This window comes from Ixodes scapularis, unplaced genomic scaffold, assembly GCF_016920785.2.
Source record: "Ixodes scapularis isolate PalLabHiFi unplaced genomic scaffold, ASM1692078v2 PGA_scaffold12__126_contigs__length_90152505, whole genome shotgun sequence".
Taxonomy (NCBI): domain Eukaryota; kingdom Metazoa; phylum Arthropoda; class Arachnida; order Ixodida; family Ixodidae; genus Ixodes; species Ixodes scapularis.
The window spans coordinates 69,288,531-69,302,634 of NW_024609838.1; the positions used below are offsets into that span (position 1 = coordinate 69,288,531).

At 47.1% G+C, this 14,104-nt stretch overlaps 1 protein-coding gene across 1 annotated transcript in view; it reads right to left on the bottom strand.

Moving 5' to 3' along the window:
* Positions 1–14,104, bottom strand: part of LOC8033954 (actin-like protein 6B) — a 37,911-nt gene that overhangs the window by 14,526 nt on the left and 9,281 nt on the right. The window contains exons 6-9 of the mRNA XM_029971300.4: positions 13,480–13,586; positions 11,683–11,772; positions 5,685–5,746; positions 450–564 (exon numbers count right to left, since the gene is read on the bottom strand). Of these exons, the coding sequence (XP_029827160.1) occupies positions 450–564; positions 5,685–5,746; positions 11,683–11,772; positions 13,480–13,586 (374 nt within the window). The remainder of the gene's footprint in view (positions 1–449; positions 565–5,684; positions 5,747–11,682; positions 11,773–13,479; positions 13,587–14,104) is intronic.

Here is a 14,104-nt window from a genome sequence, read left to right on the forward strand (position 1 = left end):
GTCTTTCGATTTCTGCCAAAGCGACGTCATAAATGTGTTGCGTCGTCCCCAGCCGTGTCGACCGTCAAACGTCGTATCAGCGATGGTCGCGGTGGCAACAGTCGACGTAGCAGGCGCCCGTTCTGCCGCAGTTTGCTCTTCAGGACGACGATCCGCGGACACTTTGGCAGCCGGCGGTCGAGACGCTGCGAAGGCGGCGGCATTCACCCACACCTTTTGCCGAAGCTTCTACAAATGACCGTTCGGATTGCGACGTCCGACGGCGCGACACCTTGGCTCCTGCGACGCGATTTGTCGCCAGTTCGGGACTACTTTTGATGCACCGACAAAATGCGACACTAGACATACCGGTCGCGAAAGCGTTTCGGGCACCATAACGGCGGCATTCTATGACCGAGTTGATCTGATACGGTGGGGACAAAGGGAGGGTCGAGGGTCCCCACTGTTACCTTGATGGTGGTGGGGTCGAAGAGGGACTCTGGAATCATGAAGCGCTCTGAGCCGAAATCCAGGTTGTAGCCGTTGGGGAACTCATAGTGCACCGTGGGCATGTTCTCCACCGTCCTAAAACAAAAAGTAGAAAGCAACAACAAAACATTTTTTGTGTGCCTCGATAGAACACGTATGTCAAAAAAATCACACTCCCTGAAAAACAAAAGAAAACCTTCTTGCACAATATTTAGGCTGTAAGCCTCCTTTACAGCAAAGCTGTTAAGGGCTAGTTCCCCCACTATCGTGTCCGTGGACAAGAGGCGTCTCGACACAAAACTCGAGCCAGCTGACCGTCAAGCTATGTCATCGTCTCACCTACCAACCATGTGTGTTCTGTGTCCCGTGACATCGAGGTTGTGCTAGCGCTCTTATCAGTTGCCCTTCGGACTCACGATGGGTCGGCAGCATGCCGATCGTTCGGAGGAAGAAGAGCGGGAGTGCAAGCAGCGGCGACATGCGCAGCAGCGTGAATGGCTGCGCGAACGCCGCAAAAGCCGCTATCGCCTCGAGTTGCACTGCGTCGAGTGCTTCCGAATCCCTTGTGAAAGAAGAGCAGATTGCTCGCCTCGAACACTCCTAAGAGCAGAAGCGGCGATGTGACCCGCGCCGGCCGGTCAATGCCACGGACGACCATCGTGCCACGGAAGCCAAGCACAAGCGCGAGGCCCAGCAATGACAGGACACCACGCCAGCTGAACAGTTTTTATAAATACTTCTATCCCACCATAGTACAGCTTTGCTGGTCTTTCTTCTTCATCAGAAGAAGAAAGACTAGCAAAGACCAGCTTTTTTTTTTTATTTTTAGTATACTGCTCAAATTCATTTTTGCAAAACTCAATGTAACAAAGTGCTCCTTGAAAAAAATAAATGTAAAAAGAACCAATTTCGGGTGTATTTTGTTTAGAATGCGTGAAAGTTTGTTGCTGACAGCCAGCACAAAGGTAGCGTGACCCTAGCTTAGCTTTTCGCAAAAAGAAACTCAGCACTTGGGGCTTCTAGTAAGATGGCGCTAGCTGTTTCCTGGCGTTTCAGTCATGTCACACGCGACAGATGGCACTGACAAAGTTTTCCAGTCGTTCGGTTTCGATTCGGTTATGTTCGGCCGCATTCGGTAGTGGTCCGTCCTTAAGCACGAGACACATGCGCGAAAAATCCATCCGATCCGACGTCCGATCCGGCAATACGACTGCCTGATCCGAAAAATTTGGTCGCTTCAGACGTCGGATCGGCGATCCGACATGCGTCCAACGCACCAGATAGTTTCGCACGGCGGACGGATTGTCGGATGCGTCCAGCCAATGACAGCACAGCTAGCACAAACGTCATGATGACGTACTGGGTCTGGCGGGACGGGCGACAGGAAGCCGGACGCGTGGATCCCGCTGACCCATTCGAAAAAGATGGCCCCAGCAAAGAATGCACGCGCTAGCGAGAAGAAGCTCTTAACTTCGCTCGTGCGAGCTAAACCGTCAATATGGGACCAGAGATCTATGAACGAGGACCTCCGCTGGAGTGCTTGGATCTCCTGGGCGGAGCCGAACAGATCGTCGTGTCGCATGCAAGGTCGGAAGCGTGTGTCTCAAACTGTCGCGTACGGCGATTCGGAGCGGCGTTCGGACTGTCGGATCGGACGTCGGATCGGACGATTCTGCCGTCCATGTGTCTCGCGCTTTAGGCTGCCACAGCGAATATGAACGGCAGGACATCGCTAGGGTGTTCATTGCGAAGATGAAAACGGGAGGGGGGTTTTAGACGTCACACCTCCAGCTCGAGCTTTCTACTCGACACTTCCGCGTCTCGTCTCCTTCAAGTGTGCATGCACAACTGACACGCGACAGAATACAAGTGCACGCTGGATGCCAGGCATCAGAAAGAGACGACGACGTTGTGTGCTTGCCCCGTCGGCGACTTCTGCGTCGCCATGAAATGAAGTGCCGAAGATATGAAACGTGTTTACTCTGCAAGGAAATGTAAAAATAATTCATACTTGGATCAAAAAAAAATCTCTCTTTGCAGCTCTGGTGGGGTATGTGGACTTGATGGCGAGCCCTGGCTGACTCTCACAAACAAATTGTGGTGTCAAAAAAAAAAAAAAAAAAAAAGCCTTCATTTGTTTTTTGGTTTCAAAATTTCCTTCGGGCATTAGTGGTGCAGGTCGTCTTTATGGACTGAATTCATATGCATGTAATCGCATTCTCGGCACGTGAGCGCCACGGGAATGCAGTATTGCTGCAGCTCTCTCGATGCAGTTGCACATTAAAAGTAGGTTTATCGAACTTATTGCCTGAAAAATGCCATTTTCGATTTAAAGCTCCCGATTTAACGAAGTAATTCGCAGCTCCTCTCAGCTTCATCGGATCAAGTTGTAACTTTTTTCTGACTGCGCCCATACTGTCGAGACTGGTTATAACGAAGTCAACGGGAATCGGAAATCACTTCGCTACATACGGTATTTCGTTATAACTGACTTCGGTTATAACGAAGTATAAAAGAGAATGGGAAACCGTGATCGATTCGCTGTGGCCGCTATTTCGTTATAACCGAATTCGTTATAACCGGTCTTGACAGTAAAGAGTCAATCGCCTGTGATCAATGGGCGCAGAGGCCGATTTCTAAGCTCCTGCAGAGCTCCCGCGCTTGCTGCATCATGTCGGACATGGGTAAAGACTAAAGTTTTGGTTTCTCTTTCCGTTTCCGCGTGGTGGCGATTGCTAAGCCAAGTGCGAAAGAGACGGTGCGCTATCGCTGTTGGCAGCCATAACCGCTTACACAGGTCCAGCGTGTGCTCGCAAGTGTGACCACTCTTGCAAATCCTTCGTTGATTTTTCGCAAACGTGCTTAGCAACTTTGTGATTTTGCCAAACTTACGCCACATTTGTGCAAAAGATTGGTCCAAGTTCAGCTTCCAAAGATCCAAAGATTCGGCACTACATTTTCAACTCGGCCAGAGTTTGGCCCATTACCACCGTGTATCAGTTAGTAACTAACAAAACAGGCAGCACACATCAATTAAGTACATTCGTCAATTATGCATGCGGGGGTAATGCAGCCAACGAATGTGATACAATATATAAGGTGTTCTTTTCTAAGAGTGACACTCATTTATGCAGTTTGGGCAGATGAGTTATACGGCCAGCAGGACATAGTATATGGAACTAATTGTTGTAACGATCAGTCGGCTAAATAGGTCAAAATTGTTAATTAACTTTTGAATTTGTGAAAATAGACATACGGTTCCAATTAGAAACTTACTGAGCGTCATCAAAAACCACTTACTCAATCATTTTTGGAAAGACTTTGAGCGCGTGAGAAGCGTAGTAGTGCACTAAAGGTTGTGCAGCAAGCACAGGGTCGGGGCACTGATAATAACCGATTCACACGACGGACCGAATCGCAATTTTCGTCTGCGGAGAGTGTACGACGTGACCGTCACCATCACCGATTCCTGCAATCCGCTCCTCGTCCGCGGACGCACAAACTGATAAAGTCAAACGCCTTTTTCACTCGCGAATTTTTGGCGGGAGATTGACTTGAAAAGCGTTTAGTCTGCCAACGGTACATGGTTTCCTTTGTTTTTTGTTTCTGGACGATTAAAACAAAAATGGCACATCGTTGTGTTTTGTGCGTTCGCTGGCTCATTTTGTCGCGTGATTCTTGGTTCCACGCGTGAAATAAACTGCAGAAACAGAAACTCCTCCAGGTCCGCGTCAAGAATCTCCCGTCAAGACTCATCTAGCACGCCGCAATAATTCTTGCACGTCCAATCAGGATTTCACCGAGCAAGACCTCTCTTGTGGCTGTGATGTGCTTGAGTGTTGTGCAAGAGCGCGGAGTGCATGAAGGCATCTCCAAACGCCCCTCCGCGAGCCGAGAACTTCATTGCTTCTACGCCAAACCCTTATCGAGTATGGCCATGCCTGTGTTACGTTCATGTTTTGGGTTAGTAAAGCTAGTGGCGCTTCGCGTGAAGCCTATCACGGTGTTTTGTCTCGATCTGTACGTAACAGCAGCGTATGATTCTTTATCGCGGTAGCAAACATAGATTTCTCTCTTGGACAACTGTGCTACGGTGCAATATTGGAGTTTTGCGGCACTGTGGGGTGGCGAACAGGTTCAGTCCATCCTCGCTGGCGTCTGCCTGTCGTCTCCCTCGTGTGGATGCGCTTGGGAGACGGAAGAACCGCGGACATGTCGTCACGCGATCAATCCGTCCGCGGATCAGTCCGTCGTGTGAATCGGCCATAAGAGACGGAAAAATTGCGCAAGCACATTATCGCACCGGTAGCCTAGCTCCTGCAGCACAAGTGGTAATTTTAGAGCACTACTACGCTTATCATGCGCTCAGTCTTTCTGAAAATTGGCGATTTAGTGGTTTTCGATGACACTCAGCAAGTTTCTCACTGGAACCATATGTCTATTTCCACTAATTAAAAAGTTAATTATTAAATTTTACTTACTTATTTGACTGATCGTTACAATTAGCTCTCTAATATGTCCCCCTGGCCGTATAACTCATCTGCACAAACTGCGAAAGTGCAACTTTCATGGCTTTTTTTTGTAAATTAGTGTCACTCTTAGAAAAAACACCATGTAGTATAAGTTTTGGAATCGTAAATACAGTTACTGAGGGTCTTATTATGTTTTTATACACATTATGTTTATATTCCTACAAAAAGAGAGAAACACTTCAATTGCAGCAATGCTACCTTAAAAGTCGTTGGTAGGTTATGGAAGCCTGTCGGTGGAAAGTAGAGGGTTGAATCAGAAAATTATGCGAATTGGTTTTAAATATGATGGAAGACTTTGCGGACGTCAATAAAAGATGTTTCTAGAATTTCCGCAGCAGTTCTTAAGTAGTTTAATAAAGAAATGTTGATGCAGTACAAGGGGGTTCAAAATGGCATCGCATTTCAACGACAATCTGTGCAGCGATTTGGGCAACAAGCTTTCTTATAAAGTCACCTGGCTTTCTTATAAAGTTACAAGGGGGGGAGCTTGGCAATATTGACATGTTTTCAGAATATCCTTTCGTGACGAGCTAAGCTTAGAAACCAGCCTACAACACATTTTGCCTTATTAGCAAATGACAGACTGATGTAAGTAATAGGGAAAACCAGACGGGCGAGCTTTGATTACAAGAGACCAAAGATCCACAAGCAGACAAGATGTGAAAAGACAAGGGGCATGCTCACTCTTTGTCGTACGGAGAGTCGAGGACCTGAAGCACCGAGCTTTGAAAGTCCTGCACCACTTCCTGTAACACAGAGGGGAGAAAACAAAAAAATTGGACTGTGTTCATTCACTGAACTCATTGCAGCCAAGAATGAGTCGTCTTAAATTTCGTTTCTTTTGTAAGAGCATTATGAACATGTCGGATCAAACCGGCTCCCACGAGGCTCCGTTGAGCATTGTCCTTTTGCCAGCATTGCTTCTAAAGTCACTGACAAGGTGAGAACGGGTGAGAGAAGTTTCAGTTGCCTCCAGCGCAAGCTTTCTACTTTCGAGACACTTTGGCGTCTTGTGGACCTGGAGCATACGTGCACAACCGAAGCAAGTTGAGTGTTCGGAAGACGTGCCCTGCCGTTCTCACTCCGTCGGCGAACTTATTTCTGCTCATTAAGGCTAAAGCCTTATATGTCTCATCATTTAGTCGACCTTCAAAGTCCTTGAGCGAAAACACGTCAACGACACGAAAAGTATGAAAACACGTCGCCGACACAAAAGGTGCGAAAAAACATTGGCGACAAAAAAAGGTACCAAAACCCACGGTTTGCCACTGGACCACAAGATGTCGTTATTTGTGCCAGAATCAACGGAGGCACGCGCGCACTGCGTAAACCCAGCGGGAGAGGAGGACACTCTCGCTTGGGCAGCGGTGAAGGGCGGGCGTGTGACATGCCATGAGATTAACGGCACCAAGAGTGTGTCGTGAGAGAGGTTCGTTATCACCAAGATCGGCGCCTAGGCTTTCGCCTTCAAGTCGTCTTAGGGATAACATCAGAGACCCTAAGAATTTTTAGTGGCTCTTGACCTCTGGAATCGATGCAAACATTTTCATGGGCTATTTCTCATTTTTCGATTATTTTTTTCATACTTGCCAACAGAAAACGAAAAGCTAGAGTGTTTGTTTACGAGAGTCAGCAGACACTTATCCCGTTTCTCCACTTCCGTCACTCATTCTCGTAAGTGTGACGTTGGAGACAGAGGTCGCTCTTACCCTTTAATAGTGACTAACGAGCATCAAGTAAATGGTGCTGTTCTTATTAAAAGAATGTTCTTTGGCTAGGTGTTTGGCATTTTGTGGAGCCCAGGAGTGAAGCCTGGATAAAAGCGTGACGGCGAGGCTCAACACTGATTGGTTGACAAGTCGGAGACGAGGAGTGAGGTGCACAATGGTAAGCGAGGTGAAGCTCGACTATCTGTGTGCACTGAGGAAGAGGAGCTCGAGAGTATGGAAGGCTCCAGAAGATCGCCGGGTTTATCTGCCCGATTAGCGCTCGTATTGCTTCATTGTGGGAACAACTATCAAGTGTACACATGATACATGTTAAGCTATCAGATGAAGAGTGCCGCGAATGTAGGTGTCTGGGGTCTGGAAGCTCAGAGTACAGCTAAACGTTTGTGATGCTAGAACGTTTCACGTATGCAACATAATTGACTAGGAACTTGCCACAGATTTTAGTTGCACTCCGTTTCATACTCTAGCCACTAGCTGATATTTGACAGTGCCTGGAACGCGTCTTCGACTGGTTTGTTCAGTATCGTACGCCGCCCATCTACTGAAAATGTTTCCGAAATTAAAACAAAGTATGTTGGGCAGCCAGCGTGCCACGCCATGGAATGCTGCAACCCTGGTGCTCGGTAACGGATGCTCCGGCAAAAAGGATGTTCTAGAGCAAATGTCATCGTCATCACGTCCTGACTCTCGGCGGCCGCAGCTTCCATGGACCATCGAGCAGGAGAGCGACTCGCAGCAGACTGGGCGTCTGCCGCATACACTTCTGAAGCTGCGCCACCACCACGGTGCAAGATATACATAGATGTAGACACTCAAAACGGTGAAAGCCGCGACGCGATCGACCAGATAGTCCTGTTGGTGCACACCCCAGTAGCCTATTTTGACGGCGTCTCAACACACAAAAAAAGTGTCTTGTTGCCACGGCACCTCCGCACGTGCACATTCCGCTCGGCACGTCTGCTCTCACCTTGACGGCCGCCGGCTCGAACGCCGCAGCAGATCCACTTTGAAGCGTTCATAAAACGGTTCTTACTGCCGTCGAGACACAGGACTAGGGTCAAGGACAAAGCCGCGTCTAAGCAACATGCGTAGCGCAGGTACCAAGTCGTATGTGATGTCGCACACCCAGAAAACGATTTTAGGGAAAAGCTTGCCTCCCATAGAGAAGCGTGGGAAACCGGGGGGCCCCAGCAAGCAACTGGAAGTTGATCATCAAAAAGTAACTTGGTGAGGTTACTTTTCGATGATCGCCACCTGCGACGTGTGCAGTGTCCCCGCCCACATGTATTGTCACAAATAGAAGTGGGCGATGAAAGTGGAACTGAAAATAAACATTTATAAGGGCGAACCTGCGCCTACACACCAAAGAGAAAAGTCCCATACAACTTGCCTCTGCGACGGAAGGGCCACTGTTCCGAAGCACCGTGTCACAGCTACTCTTAAACCACAGTACATTCGTGAATGTTCTGAACCAAAATGCACGACGGTACCCGAGAATGGACTGGAACTTTCAAGGAGAGCCTCGATAGATAGAAGGAGAGAACCAGCTGGAGCGGAGTCCAAAACCCGCTCATATACGTGGCAACCGCCAGCGTCGTCCTCTCCACCACACACGCGCGGCAATATCTTATGTTGTGGCCCGGATCATGGCAGACAACGACATGACACAAGTGAGATGTCACCGGGTGGAAATCGAGGAACCAGAAACGAGGACACAATGAACATGGTAGTCGGGCACTCATTCCAGGCACTGTACCCCTACCTGGTGTTGGGGAATACTTTAAGTACAACATACTTAAAAGCAACTCTGCCTCATTTTCGTTTTTGAAAAAACAATGCAGTCTGCTTCAGTATCACCTAGGAAGACTATGCGTCAAATACTACAAGTTAGTTCTGTCTAAACATTTCTTAAACGGTCCGGCAAGCTTTTCAACTCACCAAGTTGCCAAAATCGGACAACTCGAGCGGGCGAATCGAGGCACACCTGACGGCGCAGTCGAGACTAGGGCGTGGGTGTAGCCAACGTTGAGCTAAACGTCGTCACCATTGCCCTTTTTTGCTTGTGTTTGCTTCTCCGGGTAAGCGTAATGGGCGACGTCAGTGACGTTTCCTCTCGGTGCCCGGCGGTGTCCACGCAACTGGCGTAACACGCCTCCGCAGCGCGCTTCTTGGGAGCCGTCCAGCTGTGATCCCATCATTACCGCCGTCGTCGTCTCACCGTTTGTATCGTCTCAAGGAGTTTCATTCACACTACAGACACTACGTGCGCAGACTTTTGCCGCAGTTATGCAGACGTCATTGAACGTTGCAGACACCAAAACGTGGTGAAGAGTGCGGTGCAGACAACACTTGCACCTGGCAAGCGCTCACCCCTGTCCCACCCGTCATAGTGTAGTGGATCACATGACATCTCGTACCACATAACGGCCATGTTCTTGGCGGCCCAAGGGCAATGTTGCCGGACGGGAGCCGAAGTTTTGGTTTCGATTTCTGCTCGTGTTTAAAATTATATTGAACAATTCTATCCCATTTCTTGCAAAGCAAATAGTGTAGTGTTTTTTACTACTGCTTTTTAATGTGAAATCAATCATTCTCACAAAATCTTCAGAAGTGAGCAGAGTTGTCTTTGAAAATACTATTTCAAGTAGGTTTATACCCGTTTTCACCTCAAGAAAAAAGGAAGTTTTGCGCATTATTCATATGCGGCACGAAGTAGTTCTTTCGAGATTTGGTTGTCGGAAGAAAAAGCGATGCTTTTAGCGTTTAGAACGTGGACGTCTCGATAAGATAACATGTATCTAATCTAAAATGTACCTACATATAGGTGCATTTTATATATGTAGGTGCATATAATCTAAAATGCACCTACATTGACCACATAAAGGCGGAAATTAGTAATGATCCGCGAGTAGCCAGACTTGTTTTACTGTGGTTCTTGAGGTGAAAACAGGTATCGAAAACTTGCACTTTACTTGAAGTACCTTCTCCGAGTGTGTACATGTACACCCGTGAACGATATGAAGGTGAACAGCCCTCTTCTTGTTTTTGACGCTCCTGCAAGTTTTGGAACAAGCTCTGTTCCAGAAGAGGGCTAGAACGCAAAGTTTAGACCCCAAGCCACGTACCATTTGAGACGCTGAGAGTTACTATAGCTTTAGGGAGCCGTAAAACAGGCAAGAAACCAGGTAAGGTGTTCACCTTCATATTGCCGGCGGGTGTACTTTTTTTACAAGTATTTTTTCCGGTACTTTCCAAGGAATGTACAACACCCGGCTTCAATGTACATTCCTAAAATTTGGTCTTGTCAAATTTGTATCACAAAATGATGCTTTGTCAACTTTCTGCTCTCTCCAGAAACAAGAGCAGACAAAACATTGTCCCATTTGTACTGGTGCAGCTTTCCTGCAGCATTTCAAACACTTGTTAATTCTCGGTCAGTCAGCACAAGCGAGGAGGTAAAAAATACAGAGGACACTCCTTCACGAGGATTGCTTGCGGAAGCTACGGGGCCAACGTCATGCTTTTTCCTAGTCCGTTTACTTAGCTGCAAGCCAGTGCGAGCAACGGAAAATTCAGAACTCGGAGGGACTTCCGAATATGGCGCCATTTTTGAAAACATTTACTCTGTAACCACTTGACTTCATCCAATATTCGCCGCCAGTTCCGAAAATGCCCGATGCACCCCCATCTACCTCTGAGCCACGCCAGATTAGAAAAAAAACAAAAAAGGAAATGGAAGGGCATCGTGAAAGATTGTGTAAAAATTACTTGCAATTTACTTTGAAACTATTTTGTATATACGGTATTTTCCGGACTATAAGTTGCACAGTTGCATAAGTTGCACATCCGTTATATTGAGCCGTTTTTATGGAAAAGTGCACGGTTCACGCGATGAGTTTTTTCGTTTTACGAGCATCGGTATCGCGAAATCGAAGTTTCGCACTATCGGCTAGATCGCACAGCAACTTTGACGTTTCGACTCGCAAGAAATGTTCATAGCACGGCGCTGTATGGTGGGGAAGGGCAAATCGAGTGTTTAGCAGCAAAAGGATGTAAAACGCGCAAAATGAGAAGGTGGTTGGCTTTTTTCCAGCAAACAAAAGTGTAACGAGCCGGACACTTGTGAACCAAGCTTCGGACCACTAGGCCTTGCCGCAGCTAAGTCACGGAGACGACACGAGCATCGACGCGCAGGGAGATAGTAGATAAATCTTGACACACTTCTTTTGAAGCCGCAAAAATATCAGCTCGCCACAATCTTTCCTTTTACATGTAGCAACATGGCTGGAGCATGGCAAAAAAAAAAGCTGCTTCGCAGAACGAAACAAAGAAAGACTTTAAAAAATTTTCTGCCTTTTAGTGTTACTGGACTGAAGCAAAGGAATACGGAACCATGGCTGAATTAGGCAATGTCGATCACACGCTGTAATAGCTTTATTCTCACTGTCTTGCCTATCCACATTGAGCCGCGTCAGGGAAACCATCTAATTTCTAGCTTTCCGAGTCAGTTATGAAAAGTGTGGAAGAGTGCGGCAACAAGAGTGCCTCCTGCAACACCACCTGTGGCTACATAGTTATGGTGCTCTACGAAAGATGGCACGCGGCGCATACAGAAATGGCATTGTACCGTGAATTAAGAAAAAAGGAATACAAGACGCATCATTGTATAAAACACACCAAGAAAAATGTTTGAAAACAAACGCAACTTATACACTGGAAAATACGGTATAGTACTTTACTTCAAGCACATTGAGCCTTGTGTACTTGCTACTTTACTTAAAACACATAACCTCTCAACTTTACACAACACTGCCCCTACCAATTCAAAATGGTCAGGAGCTCAGCTACATGCCACGGCCACGCGTCTGTGCAGCAAATGTGAAAACCGCCACTGGAGGAAGAAGTAGCGTGGTCGACAGACGTAAGAGAAAGAGAGGTCTCGTCTCCCTCACCTTGACCATGTAGTTGTGCCACGACTTGTTCACGTCGGGGAGGTTGTTCTTCTTGGTCCATCGGGGTGCCTCGCCTTCCTTCACAGCTTCCTGCAGCAGAGTTACGCTTTTGTAGGCGGCTGCGCAACCCGTTGTCTGTTCCGTCGGTTCCGACTTCCGAGGGTGTTGAAGCCACCTTTCTCCGTAGCACCCCTCAGCTTGCGTGCTGCTTGGCTACAACTATAAGCTAAGCTTAGAGGATGGAATCTCAAACTGGGTTCCTAGGAAGCCAGGAGATCCCAGAGTACCGTCAAGGTTTCCCCAAACTCCCAAATTTCCTCCGTCGTCCCTGCACCTAGATAAAGAGTTCTTCCAGTTTTAAGTGGCATTTGGGAAGATCAGAGCCATCTTGTGATGCATAGCAAAGGGCCAAACACTCTCGATAAAATGTTCATTATTGTGAACGTCGCTTGGCTGCTGCATCACATTAATGCATCAATGCCAAGACCAGGAGGTCTTGGCATTGGTGCGTTAGTCCGAAGACCCTGAATATTAATTCATCGAGGTTGGACAGTTTGAGAACACCTAGCTTAGAGTAACAACAATCCATTGCCCCGACCGTCTTGCGGGTGCCGCCATTTTGTTGCCTAGTACACAGCGGGTGCGGTCGGCGATGGTTACGATTTGAAAATGTGACTTCCCGAGGTTTCGATGCGGCGTCATGAAGTGCGGTCAATACCATCTTGTCGAAGAATGTTCTAACATTGCTAGGGCTCTAAACTCGTCAAACACAAAGTTGGGTTCGAAGTTCACGAAGCGCACCGATTGGACTATCTCAACGATTACTTTGCGCTTTTTTCGCCACCATCCCTTCGGCGTGCTCCGCAAACTTTCGGCTCAAACTTTGTGTTTGACGAGTTTAGGGCCCCAGAAGGATGGAAAAAATTTCCTGCAAGTTAGGATAAAGCTTTGATTAACTAGCTACAATAATGTTAAGCAGCAAGGTGGTTGAAGTGTCCTTAGTCTGAAGCGCAGCTTAGTTAGCAGCTCTAACTACGGTATAACCTCATTACAACAGCTCATGAGACATTCGGTAAAGCCCTACTGATTTGTGAAGTTTGGTTAGTCTTCCTATTTGTGCCATTAAACAAACTTCACTCATAAGAGCCCCTGTTACAACATATATTCTTATATAATGGACTAGTATAGCAAGTTTGTAGATCGTTCACCCTTCAGTTACAGCGGACTCTTTACCGGCAGTCATTATTTCGGGCGTTATGCGGTTTTGGTTCCGTACCAGTGGCATCCCTTTTGTAAACTGCTGTCATCGCGCTCAGTGCCCATTGTGAGCCTCGTATGATCCAAAGTGTGCAGTGCTGACAATTGTCAGAACAGCTCAATCAAAAATCACTACCTTTTAAAGTTCAGAAGTTTCAATAAACCAGTTCTTTTCTAATATCCCCCCACCTTTTTGTAAGTCTCACTTGGTTAGAGCAGACTCCAGTCACAATCCACCATTAAGTGTGTAGTAAGAGTATATGCATTCAGCATACTCTTTTTATAAAAGACCAAAATCTTCATCACTATCAAGATCTGTTAGTTTACACTGTACAACGACACTGAGAGGCAAAAATTCTCCGAACCCAGACACATCCATTAGGTTTTCTTAGCAATCAGATTGGGTGACTCCTAATGTTAGCCGTGCACTTATGTTGCTTCAATTTCTTCCTAGAAAAATCTTTCCCATGGCACAATGATTCCTTGATCTAGATCAAGGAATCTAAGGTCCGTGATGCAACTGAGAAGAAAAACACTTGCCTTGCTAGCCAGCATGTAGGTGGGCACAATGTCAATGCCTTGCTCCTCGAGGAACTGCTTGCACTGCATCGAGATGAAATCGCCAGCCAGGGGAGACTTTACCACGGCTGGAAGAGAGGTGACAACAGAAACGGCCTTCTGTTACACAGAGCTTCAGTGTGCACTTGACAACGCATCGGCCCCTTGAAGGAACCGGACACCATATTTTTTGGTGTATAATTATGTTTCTTTTACTTCAAAATTTCTGTCGGTGCGTATTATACAACGGTGCGACTGATACGCCTTGCTTTCTATAAGTATGGACCTTAACTGTGCAAATTTGCCACGGCGGTTGTGTCTTTCGTTCAATCCGTAGACAAGAATACTGAAACTAGCTCCCGCTTGTTGCGTATATTGTGATCACAATGTGCATATGCAGGCTTATCAATGCAGTTTCGCCTTGCGGACTCTGGAAATATATAAGTGTGACTTACGCGAAGGTGCGACATAAGTACCAACTTTTATGTCAAAGTCAAATTTGGGGGTTTTACGTGCCAAACCAACGACGGGCATCTGGCACGCCCCAGCGGAGGACTGAGGATTACTTTGGACCACCTGGGGATCTTTTGACGTGCAACCGAAAGAT